The sequence below is a fragment of the Manis javanica genome, chromosome 18 (assembly GCF_040802235.1).
Source record: "Manis javanica isolate MJ-LG chromosome 18, MJ_LKY, whole genome shotgun sequence".
Lineage (NCBI taxonomy): Eukaryota > Metazoa > Chordata > Mammalia > Pholidota > Manidae > Manis > Manis javanica.
Window position 1 is genome coordinate 18,402,051 of NC_133173.1, and position 24,190 is coordinate 18,426,240.

Here is a 24,190-nt window from a genome sequence, read left to right on the forward strand (position 1 = left end):
TTCTCCAGATTTCTAAATATGTGACATATAAATTTAATATCACAGTCTTATAATCAAATATATCTTCCATGCTTATAGTCATAAGTCTTCCTAATCCTATTTGTGATATCTCTCCTTATTTCCTTGATTAGGCTAATGAAATATTTGCTATTTCCTATAGAATTTTTTTTTTCAGAGAACTAGATATGATTTTTTTGAGTTCTTATGTGTACTTCTAGTTTTATTAAAATTCCTTCAGCTTTTAAATTTTTATTGTTTTTTCCTTTGAATCAGGCTTAGTTCTTTATTTTCAGGCTTTAATATGCTCTAATAAGTAAATAAATGTTTTATATATTTTTTTCTCATTACCTATTTCTGGCCTAATCAAATTTCTGAAATTTTTCTGAATAAGTTTTTATTTCAGGATTGATTTTTCTAACTCAAGTGTTATTTATAAGGCATTACATGTTTTTTTCCAGCTAGATAGCTTTTTTGGTGTTCTTTTTGTTGTTAATCTTTAACTTTATTGTACTGAGATCAGTGACTATATAATTTCTGCTTCTCTGAATCTGTTGAGAATTTCTTTGTGTTCAGTTTTTATAAATAGTCCAACAGGTATTTGAAGAATAGTTTTAGTTTATGCTTATTGAATAAAAAACCTATATAAATTAGATCAAAGGTTGCAACTATTGCCTCACAAGCTGCCTTGGCCTGCAGATGTGTTTGTTTGACCCAAACAAGCGTTTTTTAAAAATTTACGCAAACATTTACAAATCAAGATATATTATGGAAAAATGTGAATTTGGAGTTTTTCTTGAAAAATCAGAAACTCTTTCCATACTGGGCCTTCAGTCCTTCATGGCAACAGTTAGCTGGGGCTGCAGAGACTTCCTTCAAAGGGGAGTTCCCCCTTCCCCTCACAACCTGGTATACTAGACCTGTCCGCCTCAGCCATGTATCCTGCCTGCCTGGCACCTGACACATCTGCATTTGCCACCTGCGAGCTTGGTCAAGCTCATTCAGAAGCTCGGGAGTCTTTTGTATCCATGATGATTGTGGATTTGTCAGTTTCTCTCAGTTTTTGGTGTATCTATTTCATAGCTATGCTATAAGGTACACAAAAATTACCATCTCTTGTGGTGGTGAATCTTTCTTTAATCAATATAAAAATCCTGTCTCATTCTCTTTTTGCCTTTAGTTATTCTTTGGCTGGTGTCAATATTGCCATACCTACTAAGTTATTTTATCATTATTTCCTCACAAATTTTCCATCCTTTTCTTTTTGATCTTAGTTTTATAAGCAAGCAGTGTGCATCTGGCTTCAGTTTTCTCTTTTTGTATGATCTAAGAATTGCTTTAAAGAGTCAATTTGATATATTCGCATATGTTCTGATTTCAGATATATTTATATTTATTTTTGTTTTCGTGTTTTGTTTTCTCTTTTATTAAATAACTATTTATCAATTAATTTAGTTTTACTGTTTTTTTGTATGTTTCTTTTACTTACCTGCCTTTTTGCTAAGTAGATGTAGTTTCTTCTCTCCTCTTTGTTTTCTTCCATTCTAGTGGCTTGAAATTTTTGCATTCAAATCCTGTTCTTCTAATATGCTCAAAAACACATACTTGAATTTGTCATTTTCTATAATGTTGAGCATTAATTCACACCTATTCCCTTCTCCTGAGCAAAACAGGAACTTTATCATAGTTTCACCTCTCTCTGCCATCTTCTCCTCTCCCTCATTACCTGTCCAGACTGGGGCCACCCAGAAGTTTCGATCCATATCGTCATTAACAGTTTTAATTATGCAGCATCAGGTATGTGAGCTTAACTATCAAGGTTGACCAATTTCATTGGTAACCTGTTTCTTTACTCTTAAGTCATTCTTTTATGTTAATTTTTTAAAAACTTTTACTAGATTATATCCTCTACTAAATCATTCATTCTTTCAAAGCCTATTTTAATGTGCTTGCAATATATATGGATGACTACCTAGGTAATAAACTGAGTTCTTAAAGTCTTTATTTTCTCCCAGCACATTTGGCTGGGTTTAAATTTTAAGCTAAAAATAATTTTCACGCAGTTTTGAAAATATTGTCCTATGGTCTTTCAGCATCCCAGTGCTGCTGATGAGAAGTCTGATGCCAATTTTAACTTTTGTTCCTTTTAATATAACTTGATCTTCTCATGGTAACTTCCAGGATTTTTTCTCTTTCATTTTCTCTGTGATTTGACCTCTGTGCAGGTTTGTTTTCATTTTCCTTTCTGGCCCTCAATGCACCTGTAAAAGGTTCCATATTGTTATTACCAGTTTTATGTTGTGCTTCAACAATTACGTGATCTCCACTATAACTATAAAGGTGGACTGGTTTCTGTGGTCACCATTATTTAGATCTGAGATTTGGGATTAAAATCTAAAGACCTGTGTGTTTGACTTCAGGTAATTCTTTGGTTACTTGACTCTTTTGCTCTGTTGTTCATTGTTCCATTTTTCTGGAACTCTTATTAGACAGATACTACAATTTTGCCTGTTAACTTTCTTTCAAGATTTCTATCTCTTTGACCCTTTGTCTTGGGTCTTAGGAGAATTCAGTCTTACAGGTCTGTGATATCCTATGTATTCATTCAGTTTTTAAATTTTGAAAGTAATTTATGTCCTAGGATTTCTAGTTGATATTTTCAAGTAAGTTTTCATTAGAAATAATTGCAGATTCACATGCAGTTGTAAGAAATAATATACAGAGATCCCAAACTTTACCCAGGTTTTCATAGTGGTGCTATCTTGCAAAACCACAATATCACAACCAGGATATCGTCATTGATAGTCAAGATATAGAATAGTTCCATTGCCAAAAGAATTCTTCATGTTGCCCATAACCATGCACATTTTTGCCCCAACTCCTTCTTCAACCCCTGGCAACCACTAATCTGTCCTTCATTTCTATAGTTTTGTCATTTCAAGAATGTTATATAAATGGAACCATATAGTATGTAACCTTTGGGATTGGTGTTTTTCACTCGACATTATTCTTTGGAAAGAAGACATCCAGGTTGTCGTGAGTATCAGTAGTTTGTTCCTCTTCATTGATTAGTCATATCACATGGTATGTACTGTGCCACAGTTTATATAACCATTCACCCACTGATGGACATCTGCCTGTTAACTTTCTTTCAGACTGTCTATCCCTTTGACCCTTTGTTTTGGGTCTTGGGACAATCTCCAAGTTCAGTTTTACAGGTCTATGATATCCTTATGTATTTTAAGCAATGGTAAATGGACATCTGGGTTGTTACTAGTTTTTGGCTATTACAAGTAAAGCACCTAGAAAAGTTCTTGTATAAGAAAAAGGTCTTGTGTATTGATTTTGTCTCAGCATATGTTTTCATTTCTTTGGGATTAATGTCCAGGAGTGCAATTGCTGCGTAGTATAATACTTACATTTTTTTTTTAAGAAATTGGCAAATTGTTTTCCAGAGAAGCTGTGCCATTTTTACATTCCCATTAGCAACATATGAATGATCCAAGTTCTTTGCATGCTTGCCAGTATTTGATATTGTTACTGTTCTTGTTTTTCATTCTGACAGGTATGCAATGGTATCTGATAGATACATAGTGATGTCTCATTAATTAAATTTCCCTAAAGCTAGTGATGTTGCATAGCTTTCCATGTGCTTATTTGCCATCTATATATCCTCTTCAGTGAAATCTCTCTTCATGTCATTTTGTAGACATTGACAAGTTAATGATTGTCTTACTCATTTTCTAATTGTAGTATTTGATTTTTAACTGTTGAGTTAAAAATTGAGTTGAGAGTTTATAAACTCCAGCTACAAGTGCTTTGATAATTATGTTGTTTGTGAAGATTTTCTCCCACTCTGTTAGCTTGTCCTTTCATCCTCTTTATCTTTAACAAGGTCTTTTGTACAGTAAAAGTGTTTAATTTTGATGAACTTAAATTTACCGATTTTTCCTTTTATGGATTATGTTTTTTGCTACTATCAATCTAAGAATTCTTTGTCTTGTCTTAGGTTCTGAAGATATTTTCTTAAAGTTTTATAGGTTTATATTTTACATTTTGAATTCTATTTTGAAAGACCCACTTTGAGTTAATTTTGTGTAAGGTGTGAGACTTAGGCCAAGGTTTTTTGTTTTTTGTTTTGTTTTGCTTTCTTTTGTTTACCTATGAATGCCCAATTGCTCTGGCACCATTTGAAATGCCTGTCTTTCTTCCACTGAGTTCCTTTTGCAGTTCTGTCAAAAACCAGTTAGGCCTATTTGTGTGAGTCTGTTTCTGGGTGCTCTGTTCCATTGATGTATGTATCTGTCCCTTGGCCAGTGAAGCCCAGTCTTGATTATTACAGCTATATTAGAAGTTTTAAACTGGGGTAGCCTGATTGCTCCCACTTTAACTTTCCTTTTTCGAAATTACTTAAGCTATTCTGTTCTTTTGCCTTTCCATACAAGTTTTATAATTATTTTACAAATATCAATATCTACAAAATTAAAAATTGATTTTACCTATCAATACCTACAAAAAATCTTGCTGGCATTTGGTAGGGATTGTGTTAAACCTGCATATCAATTGGAAGAATTACCATTTTTAATATGTTGGGTCTTCCAATTCATGAATACAACATGTACCTCCATTTTAGATCTTTGATTTCTTTCATCAGCATAAAGTAGCTTATACTTCACAAGTCCTATACATATTTGGTTAGATTTACACCTACGTGTTTCATTTTATTTTAAGCAATGGTAAATGGCACTATATTTTTAATTACAATTTTTTCTATATATTAACAATGAATATATCAAGCCATTGTTAATATATAGAAATATACAATTCATTTTTAATATATAGAAATAAAATTGCTTTTTGTATGTTGATCTTATATTATGCAACCTTTCTGAACTCATGTAGTAGTTCTAGGAGTAGATTCCTTGAAATTTAATAGTAAATGTAAATATGGGCAGTTCTGTCTCTTCTTTCTGATCTATATGCTTTTTATTTCCTTTTCTTGCCTGATTTCCCTGGCTAGAACTTCCAACCTAGAGCAGACATCCATTATTGGTCCTGATCTTAGAGGAAAAGCATTCAGACTTTCACCATTAACTGTAATGTTACTTGTAGGTTTTTTTGTAGATGCTTTTAGCAAGTTGACAATGTTTGCTTATATTTCTAGCTTTTTGAAAGTTTTTAAAAAATGAGTGGGTATTGAATTTTGTCACTGCTTTCTCTTCATTGAGTGATATGGCTGAGCGATTTTTCTTCTTTAGCTTGTTAATATAGTGGTTTGTATTGGTTAATTTTTAAATACTGATCCAGTTTTGAATCTGTGGCATAAACTCCATTTGGTTATGGTGTTTTCTTTTTACATATTATTGAAATCTGTTTGCTAATATTTTGTTAAGTATTTTTGTGTCTTTATTATGAATGTTTTTGGTCTAATTTTCTTTTTTCAGTAACTGTCATTGGATGATTTTGGTATCAGGGCAATACTAGCTTCAGTAAACAAACTGGGAAGCATTCCCTCCTCTTTTGGTTCTGGAATTGTGTAGAATTGGTATTAATCCTTTGAACTTGCAGTAGAGCCTTACAGTAAAACCATGTGGACCTGGAGATCTCTTTTCTGGGAGATTTTTTAAAAATTACATATTCAATTTCTTGAAAAGTCATAGGGCTCTTCAAATAACCTGTTTTATATTGAGTGAGTTGTGGTAGTTTCTGTTTTTTGATCAAGTGGTCCATTTCATCCAAGTTGTCAAACTTATGTGTGTAGAGTTGTTTGTAGTATTTCCTTATTACACTTCTGCTGTTTTAGAGAGTCTGTGTTGATAGCCTTTGTTTCATTCCTGATATTTAATTTGTGTCTTTTTTTCTTTGTCATTCTTGCTAGTTTATCAACTTTATGGATCTTTTAAAAAAACTAGCTCTTTGTTACATTGATTTTTTTCTCTAGTGTTTTTCTGCTTTCAATTTCATTGTTTTCTGCCCTTACCTTCATTATTACCTTCCTTCTTCTTGCTTTGGGCTTATTTAACTTTTCTTTTTCTGGAACCTTTCAGTGGGTGCTGAGGTTATTGATTTGAGACTTTCCCTTTTTTAACATAAGCAATAGTGCTATAAATTTTCCTCTTGGCAGTAGCATAGCCATATCTCACAGATTTCGATATATTTTATATTCATTTTTATTCAATTCATTGAATTTTTTTCCCTTAAGTCTTCTTCTTGGACCCATACATTATTTAGATGTATGATGTTGTTTTCAAGTGTTAGGAGACTTTGGTGTTATCTTTCTATTATTGATTACTAGTTTGATTCCATTGTAGTTCAAGAATACATTCTGTATGAGTTCAGTTCTTTTAATTTTGTTGAGGCTTGTTTTATCTCCCAGGATCTAGTCTGTCTTGGTGTTATGTTCTGTGTTGGTATATGTGAACATTTGAAAAGAATGTGTATCCTCCTGTTGTGGGGTAGAGTGTTCTATAAGTATCATTAGATGATATTTATATAATGATCATTGGATATGTGTATATATCCAATAATCATTAGATCATGTTGGTTGATGGTGGTGTTGATTCTTCAGTATCCTTACTGATTTTCTGTCTAACTGTTCTATCAATTGTTGAGAGACATCCAACTATAATTATGGATTTGTCTATTTTTTCTTTTAAGTTCCATCAGTTTTTGTTCATATACTTTGCAGCTTTGTTATTTGGTGCTTATTCATTTAGGATTACTATATATTTTTGGTGAACCAACCTTCTTATCATTATAAAATGTCTTTTTCTTTAAAAAAACACCAGTTTTTACACAATCATACAGCATAAAACAATGTCCTTTTCTGTCTCTGGTAAATGTTTTTGCTCTGAAGTCTGTCTGATATTACTATAGGTACCAATGTTTTCATTTGATTAACTTTTACATGCTATATCTTTTTCCATCCTTTTACTTTCAACCTGCCCAATATTGCTGTATTTTAAGAGGATTTCTTACAGACAGCTTATATTTAGGCCATATTTTTAAGTCCACCCTGCCAATCTCTCTTCTAATTGCTGTATTTAGACCAATTATACTTAATGTAATTACATTAGAGCCTAAGTCTGCCACTTTATCTTTTGTTTTCTGTTTATCTCTTTTTCCTACCTTTCTGTGGGCTACTTTAATACTTCTTAGAATTCTATTCTGATTGATCTATAGCCATTTTAAGTGTATCCTCTTGTATAGGTGTTTTAGTGACTACTTTGGTATTATATTATATATAGATATTACAGTCTTTGGGTGTTTTTATTTTATCAGCATGAGTGAGGTAAAGAAATCTTACCTCTCCTACATCCTATTACTTTCCCCTGTTTATAATTGTCTTACATATATTTCACCTTCATCTTGCAAGGGTAATGGTCTAGGCTCATAGAGAACCACAACAGAATTATAGTTTTTGCTTCAATCTTCAAACATAATTTAGAAAATTCAAGAGAAGGAAAGCATGTTGTGCCTGTAGAGTTATGTGTCTTGTCAAATTTGGATAAAATTTAGCCATTATTTCTTGTAGTACTTTTTTTAGCCCTGCCCTCTTTCTGCTTTCCTTCTAGCACGCCAATGATGTGAATGTTAGATCTTTTGTTATAGTTCTAGAAGTCTCTGAGATTATTTTTATTGAGTTTTTTTGTTGTTGTTCTGTCTTGTTTTTAATCTACTATCTCTCTGTTGTTCAGATTGGGCAATTTCTGCTGTTCTGTCCTCCAGCTCACTTTTTCCTCTGTCCCTTGCATTCTCTTGTTGAGCTCATTAGCCTATTCACTGAGCTTTTTATTTTGATTATTATATTTTCAATTCTAAAATTTCTGCTTGGTTTTTCTTGATATCTTCTATTTCTTTGTTGGGATTTTCTGTTTCTCTGTTGAGGTTTTGTATTTTTTCATTTGTTTCAAACATACTTGTAGTTATTCATTGAAGCATTCTTATGATGACTGCTTTAAAATTTTTGTAAGATTATTCTGATATCCCTGTTACCTCAGTGTTGGCATCTACTGAGTGTCTTTTATCATCTCAGTTGAGATCTTGCTAATTCTTGGTATGATTTGTGATTTTCAGTTGAAACCTTACATATTTGTGTTATCTTATGAGACTCTGGATTTTATTTAAACCTTCTATTTTAGTTGGCCTTCTCTGACACTGCTAGGTAGGGGAAGGGGCCCCCACTGCTTCATTATTGCCAAGTGTAGGTAGACATCCAAGGCTGGTCACTTGCCCACTGTTGACATCTGAGAGTGGGGGGGTTGATCCTCAGTGCTGAGCAGGAATGAGAGTCTAGCTCCCCGTGTGGCCTCTGCTGACACTGCAGCGGGGTCACCTTGTTACCGTGGTCAACGATGAAAATCCCAATTTTCCCCGAGGCCTCTTGATACAACTCTGTGGGGAGGGAGAGGGTCCCCCTCTTACTGCCAGATAGGGTGGAAGGTCAGGCTTTCTCACAGGGTCTTCACTGACTCCACGGCGGTGAGCTTCTTTTTTTTGGTTGACAGGGAAAAGTCATGCTTCTTACCTGCTCCTTTCCAACATCAGCCAGGAGAAATACTGGGGAGCCTCACAGAGCCTCGTAAGGGTGAAGGTCTAGGTTCCCCCTTGGTCGTTGCTGCTGTGGGTGAGGGTCGTGCCCTGTCATTGGTGTTATTTGGCTGGAGAAGAGTGGTTATTGTGTAAAAAGTTACTGTCTTGCCCTTCTCTTGGTGCTTCGGCTAGAGGGAGCAGGCTTTTGCTGGGACTCTTTTTGGTCTTCCCATTGGCAGTTCTAGGTTGCCAGCATCTTCATCTCCAGATCTGGGTCATCTGAGACGAAAGGCATCCCAGGGACTCACCACCATGTTGGTGCTTGGGCCCTGCGGTCCCTCGCTGACCTGCCTTATTCTCTCCACCTTCAGAGTCTTGTGTTTGTTTTACACATAATGTCCAGTGTTTTGGCTTTTCTCAGGAAGAAAAATGGTACTTCTACTCCATCTTCCTGGAAAAAGAAGCCTTCCGGTTGATTTAAAACAGACGCAATACTACCTTGCATCATTTTAGGGTTATTAATGATACTTATTTTGAAAATGTTGCCCCATTTGCCATCTCCTTGGATTCATCTGATTTTTTTGTTACTGTTTTGTTTAACTTTTCAATTTGGTGGTTCTCTTTTTTTGATGGTTTTCCTAGTATTTGCTGACTCTTGGTTGTTCACTTGTGTTTGTGCTCACAGATCCCTATTTGGCTGTGGTGGTTTTTGGGTCTAATAGGAGGGCTCTGTCTGTGACACGGGGTGGGGATGGACCTGCTGCTGGACAGCATCACTGCTAGGAGGTGGTGGGGGCTCCCTCCTCCCAGGGCCCTGCCTGCCTCTCGGGCCTCAGCATCCTCTCCCACTGTGTTCGCCCCCAAATAAGCCTGCTGCTGCCACCGCCTCAGCTCCTCACCCCCGCGCCTACTCAGGGGCCCCTCTTGTCCTTGCACACCCAGCCTCAGGATTTCAAGCACTTCTGGAATGTCTCCCACCTCAGAGCGTGCTCCCACCTGGGCGCTGCATCTTCCCGCAGGCTGATCCCCTTTCCCTGGTGCCTCAGAACATCTTGTATGCTGATCTTTTTTTCCAGTTGTGGACTTTTTTCTTTCCTTTTCTTTTTCATGTTATTATTTCTAGGGATTTGGGCCCTGAAGAGCAGTAGGCCGAGTGCTCAGTTTTCCTCTGTGGTCCAGTCTCCTTAGCATTTTCCTGAGGAGAGTAACAGCTGTCACTGAGGGCGGTGAGCTGCTGGATACCATACCAAGTACTTAGACTCATTTTTCATCTAATCCTCAGAACAGATCTGAGTTGGATATTATTATGGCCATTTTACACCTGGGGAAATGGACAGAGAAGTTACCTACATCTGGGTCCCCTCAGCTGCTAAGAGGCTGAGCCCAGATGTAAACAGGCCCGCTGACCTGAAGCCTGCATTGCCCCTTTGCAATCCCAGATCTCTGATGCTAGGACACAGATGTGACTGGATAAGGACAGCTACCACCCAGCCCTGTGAGGGGTAGAGGAAGCAGTAAGGAAGGCTCCGTGGTGGGCACATGTATTCTTTTCCTTGACCAAATTCACATTCCTTCCCAACATAATTTGGTCTCGATTCTCTCTCAGCCTAAAATATAATAAGCCATGCTTTTCGACCTTCCTCTGATAATAGAATCACATCAGAACATGGAGAGAAAGGATAGTAGTTGTCATTGCTAGCCTTCTTATTTAACCTTTGGTTTTGTGCTGGGTTCAGCCTATTTACAGTAATGCTGTCTGCTAGAAATGCCTGGAGGAATTACTTGGGACCCAAGAACTTTCCACAGAGAGCTCCCCTTTTCAAACCAGTATTGCAGTTAGACTTAACCCTTGTGGTTCTTATTATGATTGCAAGATGCCCTTTAGCATCAGAAAATTTTGAAAAAATAGAGGCTTATTACTTATGAGGCCTAGAAATTACACAGCACACCTGCAGCCACACAGTGAGGTCACAGATCGATAAAGAGAGGGCATGAGGTTGGGCAAGCAGTTCTGCCTTTATTGGGGTCAAGGGTGGGGACTAGCATTTCATGGGCTCACTCTCTTGGTGAATTTAAAATGTTTAGAGAGGGAGTTTGGAGTGTGGGAAGAGAATAGGCAAGCGGTCCAAATATTCAGCTGTGGAAATCAACCAAGATCTTTAAAATAAAGGAGCCTCCTGTGGGGAGGTGGCCTGTCTCTTTATCTAGCCCTGTGGCTGACAGTGTGTTTATTCATCTCTTTGAGATAGCTCCCTTTGAAGCAGATGCCTCTTTGAAATGGATGCATCAGCAATCAAACCTAAGTCAGGTGCTACAGAAAAAAAAAGAAAACAACCATCAGGGCTTATATTATAGCTTTTGTTACCTTCACGCTCTGGTAACCTTTTTAAAAATTCTCAACATTATGGGTATTTTTCCTCCTCCTCACTCCCTGTAATGCTGCTGCCCTCTTACCTGTCTGCTCTGGTTGGCACTCAGACTGGGCTGCACCACCAGCCATCAGCCTGTCCTCATCATCAACAGCAACTCACCTGCAAGGTGAGGTGGGACAGGGCCCATCCTGCTGGCAGGAGGGAGACGTAAAGGCCCTGCCCAGACTGCAGGCTGAAGGGGGAGCTGGCCACTGCATCAGTCCCTCCTGCTTTGGGGACCCTGCCAGCGCCCTGTGAGACGCCCTCTGGGGAGCCCCGTGTCCACGCTGGCCTGAGCGGAACTTGCTCTGTTAGCGGAGCCGCTCCTGTTGGGTAGGCCCGGGAAGCCCTCACTCTGACTTCAGCTGGCTTTTGGCAAGGTCCTCACCTATGCTGATGCTCAGCAAGATTCAGACATTATCCTGAGGCCAGATGGGGGTTCCCTGGGACACTGCATTTTTAGTACAGCAGGTCCTGTTGTTAGCTTCAGAGAAGCACCCCCGTGCTGAGGGACAGATCCCGGGCCACTTGCGAGCAGCAGTGAGTGTCCCTAGCAGGACAGCTGGGCGCTGCCAGGACTGCCGCAGGGCCTGGCAGATACTTTGAAACAGAAAAGCTCCCCTGCAGGGCCTCATGAAGGAAGTTTTGCGCATCTTTTCAGCCTGTGTTGGCTGTTTCTGGGAAGGAAAGCAAAGCAGCAACAGCCGGATTTCTGGTGGTGTTTTGTTTCGTATTTTGACTGGGACCTGAATCATGGTCTTCCTTTCATAAACACGAACCTGCTAAGTGCATAACAGCTAAATTAATCCATGCCCGTGAATTAGTTAATTATACTAATTCAGAGTCACAGAATTCATTCTCATCAACGTTTCCATTAAGCAGTTTAGGCTTGTGAGCATTTAAGAGTTCAGTTCAAGCTACAGATAATCTTTCAAGGCTCCAAGTGCATTTTCAATTACAGTAGGACTCAAAATGCATTGGGCAGTCTGGGGGGATTCGGTGAATGTGGGCGGCTACTACTTCAGAGCAGTTCTTTCAGGGAACTGGGGGTCTCCACCCCTCACCCCCAATATTCTCATCAAAGGCTCCTGTCTGCTGGGTCTGAGCATCCCTAGGCTAAGTTGGAGCCATGGGAAGGAGGCGATGGACAAGAATCCATGGCTCTTCACCCCTGTATCTTGCCAGTGGCCACACCACCTCCAGGCCACACCCCCCGCCCCAAGGACAGATGAGTCTGGCTCTTGAATGCCATGGGCTGTACAATCTGGGTTCCTGAGATTGTCCTCACAAACACTGATGAGGGGCAGCTTTGCTCCCACATGTGTGAGAAAGATAGGCAGGGTGAGACACGCCCAGGTCTTGAGTGACAAGCTGGTGGCCTTTGTTCACGGTGGTATGATTGTCTTATTTTTACCATGTTCTTGTCTCCTTTAGAGGCCAGTTGAGGGCATGTGCTTGCTTTCTCTGTCACAGGTACACATCCTCTCAGGCTCCCTTGCTGTGGATATAGGGGTACCCCATCTGGCTCAGAAGAATGCTGTCTATCTGATGTCCCAAGCTGCCAACTCTGCCAGAAATGCTGTGTGCCCCTGTGTGATTCCCTGTTGTCCTCTGGCCCCCATCCCTGGCAGGGAGACTATGAAAGTCAGTCTAGATTTCAAATTCTAGATAATTGTTGAGACTCTTACAGTTTTTATCATTCTTTGAAAAATCAGCAGAACCTGAATATAAAAGAGGCCTGTTTTTCTAATAATAACACAGTTTTCATTATTATCTAGGTATGGCAAGGCCAATAGATCAGGAGATAGTGGTCATTGAACAGACTTTGTTACTCACAGTTCCCGAGAGGAGGGAGTGTGCCAAGCTGTGGGGGGCAACGTGGGGAAGCACCAGGGTTGGTCGAGAGGCAGAAGGAGCGAGGGGAGTGGGCTAAAGCCTTTATTGTGGTTTCTGCAGGAAGAAGTGAGCGGGGCAGAGTAAGCAGAGTCAGGACTAGCAGATTTGAATAACTTCAGTGGGCTCTGGGGTTAGTGGCTGTCCCTAGTTGTCTGATACCTGGTTGTGGGGTGATTAGGAAAGGCAAAGAATGGCCCAGAGTGTAAGAGCTCCGTAAAGGAGGTGGTCAGGATGTGGGATATGGATTGGTCAGTTTGCTCAGGAAAGACATGCTCCTGGAAGAGTTCTTTACTGTCTTTAGGAATTGGCCAGGCCTGGGGTGCAGGGGTATCAATCCCTCCAGGGTCAGCAAGCCCTCAGATGTCAAAACGTCAGCATACAGAAAATAAAAAGACATGGTTGATGCAAGACCCTACCGAGTGTTGCCAGGCAGCTGTGTCTGAGGGGGTCTTTCCCTGCACACAAGGTGGAAACCTCAACCTGGATGGTGGAGGATCCTTGACTCTGATTGAGATGAATGCACCAACAGGTCAGACGAGTGTAGGGAAGAAATTCATTAAAAGCAAGAATAGTAGTGAATGGCAGCAGTGGTGCGGGTAGTAGAGAGCAAGGAAGAACAGAGGGAAGAAAGGGAAGTGCATTGAACACCTGCTCAGCCTAGGTCAGATCCCTTGCCAACTCCTGAAGCCAGGGTCACCTGGCGTCCAGCATCCACTTGAATCATTTGTGGGAAGTAGGCCCCTACCCCCCAGGATTTAGGGGAGCTGCAGAGCACTGGATGGAGTGAGATTATGTTCTGAGAACTTCGTAAAGCAAAGAAAGGAGATTTTCAGGCTGACTATGAAAGAGCATGTGGTCAGACAGCTGCAGTCCTGTCAAGGTCACCCAGGTGACAGGAACTTGCAAGCCCAAATCAGAGATCTTAATAGCCCTTCTCTGAAGTAGAGCAGGTAGAGTAAAGACTTGTGCTTAAGTCTGGAAAAGTGAATGAAATAGCTAAGTAACAAAGATGCTTACCGCTGGTTAAAGGTCTCTTATTAACCTCTCAAGAGGTTTGGAAGAGCACGAGACAAAATGCAACAAGTTGAGCAGGAAGAAGACTTTATTTAAGGCAAAGTACACACTCAAAGAAAGGGGAGTGCAGGCCACCTTAAAGAGGAGATGCAACTAAAGGCTTAGAATTCGTGTCTTTTAAGGATTTCAAGAATGGGGTAAAGCGCCAAGGGAGTATAGGTGTTAACATGTGGTCTCATGACGTCTGTCTCCCATGAGACATGATGTCAGCATCCATAGTCAGTCCTCTAGATATTCTGTAAGATAAACTTAAGGAATTTATTGATTCTGTTCTTCTCCAAGATAGCGGTTATCCTCAAGCAGTAGAGACATACGGTTTAGTACTTACTGCTTGCCCCACCTTAAGATAGGGTCGGTTATTGGCTGATTGCCATAAAATATGTTAGGAATCTTACTTCCTAACTCTCTACTTTAAAAAAAAACGAATCTTAGCCTTAAGATGAAGTCCCTCCTGTTCTTACTATGCTATTTATATATTGGCGTTTTTCATCAGAGGCAGGAAAAGTTAACCGTGATGCTTGTCCCCTGTCCCTGCTCTCTCTCACTGGGACAGGCTCATCTCATCTACCAGAGGCCCCCTGGGAGGGCACAGCCATGAGCTTCCTGGGACACCACTGGCTAAGTGGCACTCCCACTAGGAAGGAGATGGCCTGACTGCATCAGGAGATCAGAGAGGCCAAGAGAGACTCCACGGGTCTCCAAGCACTGCATGTGACGGTGGTGAGTGTAGATGTGCCTTGACAACTCGGCAGACCACAGCTCCCTGGGTTTATAGAACAAGGTTGTCTCGTTTGGCCATATTTAGAGATTTAGGAGCCCTGTTATCGTCTGAGGCAGTAATGAGAGTTGACAGAAACCTTTTAGCTTTGTAGCGTTTCTCAACAACTGTTGAAACCTCACTTGGCCCAGAATGGCTGCTAGTAGAACAGAATGTACTGTAGTTTTAGTGGGGAAAAGAACCAAAAACCAATTCTCTAACCAACTAAAATAAACTCCAGATTAATGAGCAGAATTCGTTGGGGAGGCCTGTTTGTTACACTCAGGAAGGCACAATCTAATTTCACTTGCCGCTCTTCGTTGCTCTTGCATCACCATTCATTTGCTGAAGGCAAAAGGCAATATTTCTCAATAAACAAAAGTGGGCCCTGTGCGTCCTGCTCCCCTGCCTTCCTCCAGAAGTTATCAACCCAGGCTGCTAGCTGACTTCTTGTGTTGGGGGCCGTGGCCGGGGCTCAGCATGCATAGGTGTGTTTTCTTCCCATTGCCTTTTATTTTGGGCTTACCAACAGAGCTTTATTGTCTCACAGTTCTGGAGGCTGGAGGCCAAGGTCAGGATGTCAGCAATGTTGGTTTATGCTGATGGCTGCTTGCTGTGTCCTCACATGGTCATACCTCCATCCCTGGGTGTCTGTGTCTGAATTTCCTCTTCTCATAGGGACACCAGTCGTACAGATAAGGGCCATCCATATGACCCCATTTTAGCTTAAACACCTCTTTAAAGACCCTGTCTCCAAAACCAGTCCCACTCTGCTCTCCCCACAGCTTTTTAACATTCAGCTTCCCCAGAAAGTTCTCAGGGCCAGTGCTGTCTCCTGCTGCTTTACAGGTCCACTGCCTGTTGATAGGCTTCCTTGCCTTACACAAGCCTGTAATTTGGAAAGTTGCAGTGTACTTCAGAAGCAAGGGGAGGGCAGGAAGGATGGGTCACTATGAAAAAAGCGGTATTGGGTTCTTAAACTTTACCAAGAGCCTTGTAAAATAATTCGTTTCAGCAAGTTCCCCCAGGGCATTTAAACTATTCTTGGGTGAAGATAATTTTATTAGGAAAGCATGTATGGTATAAAGTGAAGCAAGCCCACGTGACCCTTCCCTGCAGGCAGCTTCTGTGCACAACCAGGGCTGCCCGTTGCCAGATTGAGCCCTGGTAGCAAGCCGAGTTGCTCACACAGACAAATTGGTCAGGTCCTGCGTGGCACCACCCCCTTCTACTCAAGACTCCTTCCGCTTCGTGCCCACCGACTGGTCTCCAGCACGGCCTGCTCAGGCTTGCGTGTCCTGCCGCTGTGAGCTCTGAACCCAGCACGCTGCAGCAACTGTGAGCCTGCGAACAACCAAGCATTAATTTGCCATCCAAATCATGGGTCCAAATTATTTCTGTACCTGACCATTTGTGGTGAATGGGTGTTTCTTTTTTTCATGAGAGAAGTGATTACTGTTTTTCTTCAGTGTGGCCTTTCCGGAAAGGCATTCACATTTAAAGCTAATACTGGAACAGCAGTTTTCTCCTGAAAATATTTACCTTTTCTTTGGTGGCAACTTGTCAGTGTTGGGGAAAATAGATGCTTCATTAAAATCTAAATACATTATGCTTGCTTCCTCACACACCCAGCCCTCTTCTTCCAAGAGGGAAATCATTGTGAGAGGTGTTAGGAAATCATTCTGGTCCTGTGATTTTATTTATTTTTGGATGTCTTCTGGCATCTTGCTCTTCTTGTTCAAAAACCTCTACCTTTCATGGAGCTATCCTAGAAGAGCAGGTGAAATCTCACCATGAGAATCTCAGAACTGGCTCTGGTTGCCTCAGGGGTCTCCTGCCCCAGAAAGTCTGTTGCTGAATTTAAGGGCATGAATTGTGCAATCGCCGTTTCTCCAACAGCACTAAGAGCCAGTGCCTCAACGTATATTTAATCCTCTCAACTACTCCACCAGGTAAATGCTGTGTAAACCAGGGCTCAGCGAGTTTGAAACCCTGGCCTAGTGTCACAGGGAACCCCTGGACTCTGAGACCTGTTCCCTCTCCCCCTCTGCTAGCTGCTCTGCATCTTGCCAGGGCCACACCTTCACCACCTCACGCCGCCAACATCATCTGTGGGTTGCAGCCTCTCGGAGTCTGTGGCTGTGAGAGAACCCGGGCCCGGTACGCCTGATGCGGCCTCGGGGATGGGAGCACGGGCACACAGACCAGCGGGGGCGTTTGGGGCCCCCCGACGCCTCTTGTCCACCCGGAAATCAGAAAGGAGAATGTGCAGTGAGCAAATGTGACAGAGGTGCTCTGCCTCACCTATGAAAGGGAGAAAGAAACCCCACGGTTGATGCCAGCAAACCCGGAGAAGGTCTGGTGCTATCATAGCTCCCTTGATTTTTGAAGAAATGTTGGTTATTTCTCTCCTGAAATTATGAACCTCTGCTTAGCAGAAGATACCATAAGCAAAGCGTGAGAAGTCAAGCTACTGACTGGAAGAAGATATTTGTAATGTGTACAGACAACTGAGGGTCAATTCCCAGTACAAGCAAAATTAAGGGCTGTATTATTTAAGCATGCACACAATTGTGTATTAAAGCACTAGTTTTCAAAAGGCAGTGGAAAGAATACAAAATTCTGAACAATTTCTTCTTTGAAGTTTCCATTATTCCAATAACCCAAAATTCCTCTGGGAAGTTTCCTCTGTGAGGGGCTGAGTATGGGTAGAGGCTCGCTGGGGCATGTTTGTGTTTGCACTGGATGGAGGGTTCATGGGTGTCCATTTTTTTATTAGAACTTATAACTAACATGTATGTGACATACAGTCTTTCATACATGTCAAACAATATGTTTTAAAAAAGGTGAAAAGTAATTGACTACTGTAAACAACCCCTCAAAGTGTCCTAACCCCCATTTCTACAGATGGGGAAACTGAGGCTTTGTGGGATCAAACAAGCCACTAACACGTACACTGAGTGCTTACTGCATTCCAGGCTTTTTACATGAATCATCTGTTTTAGTCTATATGACACCCCTGTAAATACAGTAACTCTCATCATCACGGTTTGCAGAAAGCTGAGGCTTAGTGAGATGGGGTAACTCCTACGTTACTAACCGGTTATAGTTGGTGATCAAGGCCCCATAGCATCCCTCTAGCTGGCTCCCAGGCACATGCAGATGAGAACTCTGCTCCGTGGCCTCTTCTCAGGGGTGGTGACATGGCTCCCACGTCCACTTGCCATGTGGCACCATCTCAGTGCCTGACCTCTGGTGGCTTCCCTGGGCTGTCCTACAGCCAGGCAGTTGGGGTCCAGAATAGGGGGCCATAAGCAAAAGACATTTGTTCCTGACAGTTCTGGAGGCTGGATGTCCTGGGACAAGATGCTGGTGCATTCAGCTGCCCTGGGAGGGTACCCTTCATGACTCAGATGGTTCCTTCTCACAGAGAAGAGACAAAAAAAGCAAGCTCTCTGCTGGCTCTTCTCATAAGGGCACTGATCCCTGGGTGGGGCCACCCCCTGGCTTCATCTAAACCTGATCACGTCCCAAAGGCCCCACCTACTAATACCATCACTTCTGGAGTTGGGGCTCCAACATGTGAATTTGGAGGGACACATTCAGTCATGAAAAGAAGGAAAATAGTTAGCTGAAAGAGGAAATGGGTGGTTTGGGAGTTAAATTCATTTCCACTGCTCATTTTTAAGGCCTTCAAGCTATAAAGAGATGGTTCTTCCTATGACTTTAGCACCATCCCCAGTCCCTGCCCATACCCCCTGGCTGGACACTCCCGAATGGCTGTCAGCACTGTCGCTGGGCTGTTGATGCCTCCCAAACCTCAGTCTCACTGTTGTTTTGCTAAAAATTTCTCTGGCACTGATTTTGAGTATAACTCCCAGGCTTTCTGAGCAGGAGCTGCAAGTTAGCTTGGCTGCCCGCCCAAGGTGCTGTGCTCTAGTGCGGCTGGCCCTCTCACTGCCACCACCACTGTCCTGCTGTGCCTCCTGAGGACCCGCATCTTCTTTCTCAGCTCACAGCTGGTAAGGTTGAGGACAGATGTTAAGGAGAAAAAAACCAGGAAACCTGAACCTTCAAACCTGGGTCAAATGGACTGATGGCATGGAGGAATTTACCATAGTTGTCACCATCACGTTCTTTCCCTGGCAAATCGTCAAGTGCATTGAGCTATTTGTTTACAATCCACGTACTACTGGGTGAGAGATTAGAGGACAAGATCATTTGAAATTGATATGTTAGCATCTCTGTCTACCAATTATCCTTCAAAAACACAGTGGAGTATCCCCACAATTACAGGCTAAATGAATGAGACAGGAGGATTTATTTCACATAAAACTTCAGTCCCTGAGCACCTGGGGAAGTGTCGGGGAGGGTATCTCCTCAAAGAATCTCCTTCTTAGGCTTCAACCTGCTTGAGCCTCCTACCATCTCTTTTTACCTGAGGGGAAAGTCACTATTTTGTTTTTTTTAATCAATTATATTCAGAAGTTCTATTTTTTTGAATACCCGCCATACATGGATGTAGTTTGTGGGATATAGAATGAAAAGATCCAGTGCAGTCTAGGGGAGGTAGGGGCCCTCTGCTTGGTGAGACAAACCCCGGAAAAAATGCTGCCTGGGCTGGGGGTTCACAGGACAGGTGCTGCAACCATTAACAATTATGCGTTGGGAGAGCCTTTAATGGCAGAGGGAAATGTTCTATATAAAGTTCAGTGGGAAAGAGAGAACTTGGAGAGAAAGTATATGATGCAGGCAAAGAAAAATATGAAGAGAAAATAACCAAAATATTATTACCAGTTAGTTCTCTATTTCCCAAACTCTGCAAAAAGCAGATGCTAGTGTTATAATCAGAAGAAGTCCCCTTTTCTGTTGTATCTTAAACAGCTGTAAGATTTAAAATTCATTTTGATGAAAGGAATGGCCATGCACATATGGAGCTGGACTCTTGAGCCAGGTGGCTGTAGGTGCAGAGTGGCCACCCTAGAATGCTGATCTGGGATAGCAGAGGTTTGCTGAGCCCCAGACAGGTCCGACTTTGCATACTTACTAGTGTCCAGGCAGAACGTGCTGGTGGCTGTTCTTACACCTTCTTCCCAGTCCTGTGCCAGCATTGCTGAGAACCCCCCTCCAATCAGCACTGGGTTGGGGGGCGGGGACCACCCCTGGTTGCAGAGTGTGATCAGTAATGGAAAGCAAATGCTGGGAGGGGGTTGGGGGGTCAAGGAGGAAACCCATGGCCGGAGTCAGGTGTTGGGGCCTAGGAATTGGGAGAGGCTTCTGGGAACCTGCTCATTGCCTCTTTAGGGGTTCACTTGAGGAAGCTGTACTCCTCTTAAGGCCCCTCCAAAGACACACAGAGATGAGGTGGCCCCTCCTGGATAGGCTAGGGTGTGGATTTCTGTCCTCCAGGTTAAAAGCTCCTAATTACAAATCAGGGATGGAGTAATATTTTTAAAAAAGAGAAATAAATGTGAAGTATTCACAGCTGGGGAAAGCTGAAGACTCTGGTATTCTGTTATAGAAATGTCCATTTTTAAATATCAGTGTGACATCATAGTATTGAAGAAACTGTTTAAATCCTGGATCTTCCAGGTAGCTTTGCGTCTTCGATGCTGCCATGCCTTGGGAACACCGCGACACGGCCCGAGGTGCCATTTTTATTCTTTCTTTCACATTGGCTGCTGTGGAATGGGAAAAAACATTACCCAAAGGACATTGGAAAACCCACAAGCTATTAGAGGCTCTCTGGCTGTGCCTCTGTACCTGGGATCACCATCCGCGTGCCTCTTCCAAGTGCCGCATGCACACACTCACTGAGCCTGTCTCTGCTTTCAGGCATTCGCATGCTGGATGGCGACGTGACGGATGTAGTCGAGGCCAAGTCACTGGGCATCAGACCCAACTACATCGACATTTACAGTGCCAGCTGGGGGCCAGACGACGACGGGAAGACGGTGGATGGACCAGGCCGGCTGGCAAAGCAGGCCTTTGAGTATGGCATTAAAAAGGTGTGAGTAACCCAGGGCCACGGGGGCAGCTCTTGGGGGCGGGGAGAACAGCAAAATTGTGTTTGAACAGTTAAAAATCAGAGTGGCACAGCCAGAGCTCTACCATAGGCCCAGGAAGGCCCTGCTGTGCCAGGACCAGAGTGTGGGAAAAAGCATTTAGGGCCTCGGGGAAGTGGCTCTCTACCAGCCAGAGCAGAAGTATTTCACCTTGTTACAGAATAGCTGTTCCCACAGGCGCCAACTGGTCACCTGCCAGCCCCAGACTCTGCCTTGGAGCCTGACTGACCCTGGCTGAGGGGTGTGTGCAGGCAGTGCAGGCAGGTGGTAGGGTGTTAGTCTGCCTGTCGGGCCTGTTATTTGGACTGTGCAGGTAGAAGGGGTGTCCACGGTGGAAATACCAGCTGTGGAGCTTTCTACATCCATCGAGGGGCATCCACTAATCCAGCCCTCCCTGCCCCCAGAACAGAAAGTCTTGGTCTTGCCCTCCCTGCCAGCACGCAGCCCAATGTGTTCAGAATTTCCTGAGTAGAACCTTGCCAGGAACTAACAAGAACAAACACCTGGGTGCTGGTTCTCCGCTGACCGGCTGAGGGGAAGCCGAGGAGGCTGGCAGGCTCCTCCCAGGAGGCCGTCCCCATTACTCTGTGGCCTTTGGTGTGCATCAGACAGCTGGGGGAGGGGGAGGGTCGGGACTGGAGATGACCTAGTTCTTACAAGCCAGGTGGAGAGGTGGATTTCTGGGCAAGGAGAGCTTCTTGGAGCAGACAAAACTGTGGTCCAGTGTCCAGGCAGCCCTGGGTGGCCCAAGAAGCCCCAGCCCAGAGCATAAGGTGTGGCCCAGTGATGCTGGCAGGGGTTGGGCAGGAAGACCGGGTGTCTCTGGGGCAGCATTTATACCTCTGACTTGTATGGGAACGGGAGAGAGAGGGGCTGATGAAGCCCATTTTATTGTTTATATATTTTAAAACGTTTTTTAAGTCCTTATATTATTGTAACCCATACACTGTGATCAAAATGTGACTAATAGTGAATGAATAGACCAAATAGAACAGAGGATCGAATGGGAGGCAGGCTTTCTTTGTCTCCCACTTCCCACCACCCAGTCCTCCTCCCAGAGGAACAGTCTTTTTAACGTGATTTCCTTTTTTCTAAATAATATGATTTGATTGCTTTTCTGGATATATTGAGTTTGATCATTTTCTATTAATTTCCTTTTATGGTGGTTGAGTATTTACTTCTTAGGTGGCCCCACCTGGTCACCCGCCCCCTCCTGAATGCCTGGGAGCTTCCCGGTTTCTTCACACTTCCTGGCTCCTGCCCCAGGCCACACTCTCCTGTACCTCCTGACCTCAGGAGCCCAGCTGTGCCTCGGGCTTGCCTGTCTGAGGAGCTAGTGATCAAAAGCAGGACGTCCATTCCTGCAGCCCTCCGGGCTCAGCCGCTCACCCAGACACTCAATGAGAGAAGAAAAGTAAAAGGGCTGAGGGGACAGTGTAGACATACACAACACATCCACAGCATTTGACCTTACCCTTGGGACACCAGACAGCTTCCTTTACTCCTGTGACCCCAAGAAAACACAAAGGTTGCTTCAGTTAGGTACTGACCTGGGGATGCTGGAAGGTTCAGGCGTGACCAAGTCAGCTACTGCCTGCAAGGGGCTGCTGAATAATAAGAAACAAACCTGACTCACCTTCCCAATACTCAGTTCCCACCGGATCACTCAGCTCTCACTCTTGAGATAACAAGTGAAACATCCTAAAAATTAAGTGTCATTTAAGCCTGTAAGTCAGGGACTGCGTTTTCTCCATGAAAGATATTTCTTTAAACAGTGTTGATCCTGAACGTCTGTCATTTCTGTGAGGCAAGTTCTAAAGATTTGAGATCATAGAACAGGGCTCCCTATTTCTGGGAGAGGTAATGATGATTTTCAAATGATGGTTTAGGGTCTCAGCTCCACTTAGGTCTGTGCAGGTTGAACCCACGCAGGATTGCGTTCCGAATTCCAAGCAGCAGCAGGTTCACTGTGCCGGCAGGGCAATGAGGAAGTTGCAGAGAGGACCATGTGGTGGTGCCTTGTCATTCTTGTCACAGTTTCTTGAAAACCTGAGGTCATTTCATTTTTTTTTTGTCATTCTGAAGTAAAATGTGTCACGTAGGGAGCTTTAAATTGCAGCTGTCTAAAATTGTCACTGAAAATCCTTCTAGGAATTTGATTACCCATTACCTCAATCCAAACCAATTCCTGCATCTGTTTCCCTCCTCCACGCCCCATTTGTCACCTGCAGTATTTTTCTGTAAAATCTGACTTCATCTTTGGTAGACAATGTGGTTGGTGGGAGGAGACTTCAAAAGCCATCCTTTTGCATAAAGATCTGCTTCATCTTGTTGCTTATAAAGTCTTACTCCTCGCATGGCTTGTCATCCAGAAAGAAAACTGAAACATCACTGTGGCTGAAAACACTGGCCTTGTCCAGACACCAGGCATTTCCTAGCCCTGAAGCACTGTCTCCTAACGGTACTTCAGCATTCATGGATGAACCTTCACTTCCCAGGCAAGATGCTGAAATATGTTTTGATGGGGTTGGGGCCGTGGCTTTCCTGAACTGAAATGCAAGCTCACGTCTGGAATTGAAATGTCCCCTGCGGCTTCCATCTGAGCAGAAGACCTGCGAAGTGAAAATGCAGTCTTCAGATACAGCTAAAACATCTCTACACCTCGATCTGGGTGTTTCCTCCACCTCATTCCCATGGTTCTCTTTCCAGGAAACTGTTTTCAGAAGGAAAAGAGACTTTTGATGCCATGACGCTGTGGAAACTGACTGGTCTAGTAACTACACAGAGTTAGGTGGAAAATGCAGGCTTTTCGTATTTTAGGTCCTTGTTATTCAAAGCAGCAGTGCTGGCATCTCCTAGGAGCTCACCAGAAATACAAAATCTCAGGCCCACCGCAACCTGCTGAGAGTCTGCGATGTGTCAAGACCCCCGGTGATTCTTGTGTACACCCAAGCGTGAGCCCTGCTCTTTGACGCCACTCTCTGTGCTGCTGGAGCAATAAGGTTGCAGGCTCCCTTTGCCAAATGGCAACCTTTTATAAATAATTGGGAGTAGGCTGGGAGTTACGGGTGACAGTGTCTTAGAGATGATTCCCATGGAATAAAGACAGGCTTGGATGGGTTAAATACCTTTTCATCTGGATTTAAGTTGTTTTGAACTGGTCTCTGATTAACCTTTCCCTACAGACAATTATATGCACGGACACACCCATTTCCTTAGTACTTTGTGCCTTTCTTTGAGAAGTTGACCTTTTTGCTAAATGTGAGCAGCTTTTCCATCCAGCTCTTGGTGATTCAGGTTGGTCCATCTTGGAGCCGTGGGACACAGAGCGAGTGAGGCAGCCTTGAGCAGCGGGACAGAGGGACCTTCCCTGGGGGCTGTTGGGAGCCTCAGCTTGGAAGTGGAGGAAGTGTCAGAGTCAAGACAAATAGGCATAAAAGGGTGGGGAACTGTGGTCC

General features: G+C 43.0%; 1 protein-coding gene across 2 annotated transcripts in view; it reads left to right on the forward strand.

Annotated features, from left to right (window-relative positions):
* The window catches only part of PCSK6 (proprotein convertase subtilisin/kexin type 6), a 213,981-nt gene that overhangs the window by 99,190 nt on the left and 90,601 nt on the right, over positions 1–24,190 (forward strand). For both annotated transcript variants that reach the window (XM_073227152.1, XM_037000565.2), the window contains exon 7: positions 20,503–20,675. In XM_073227152.1, the coding sequence (XP_073083253.1) occupies positions 20,503–20,675 (173 nt within the window). The remainder of the gene's footprint in view (positions 1–20,502; positions 20,676–24,190) is intronic.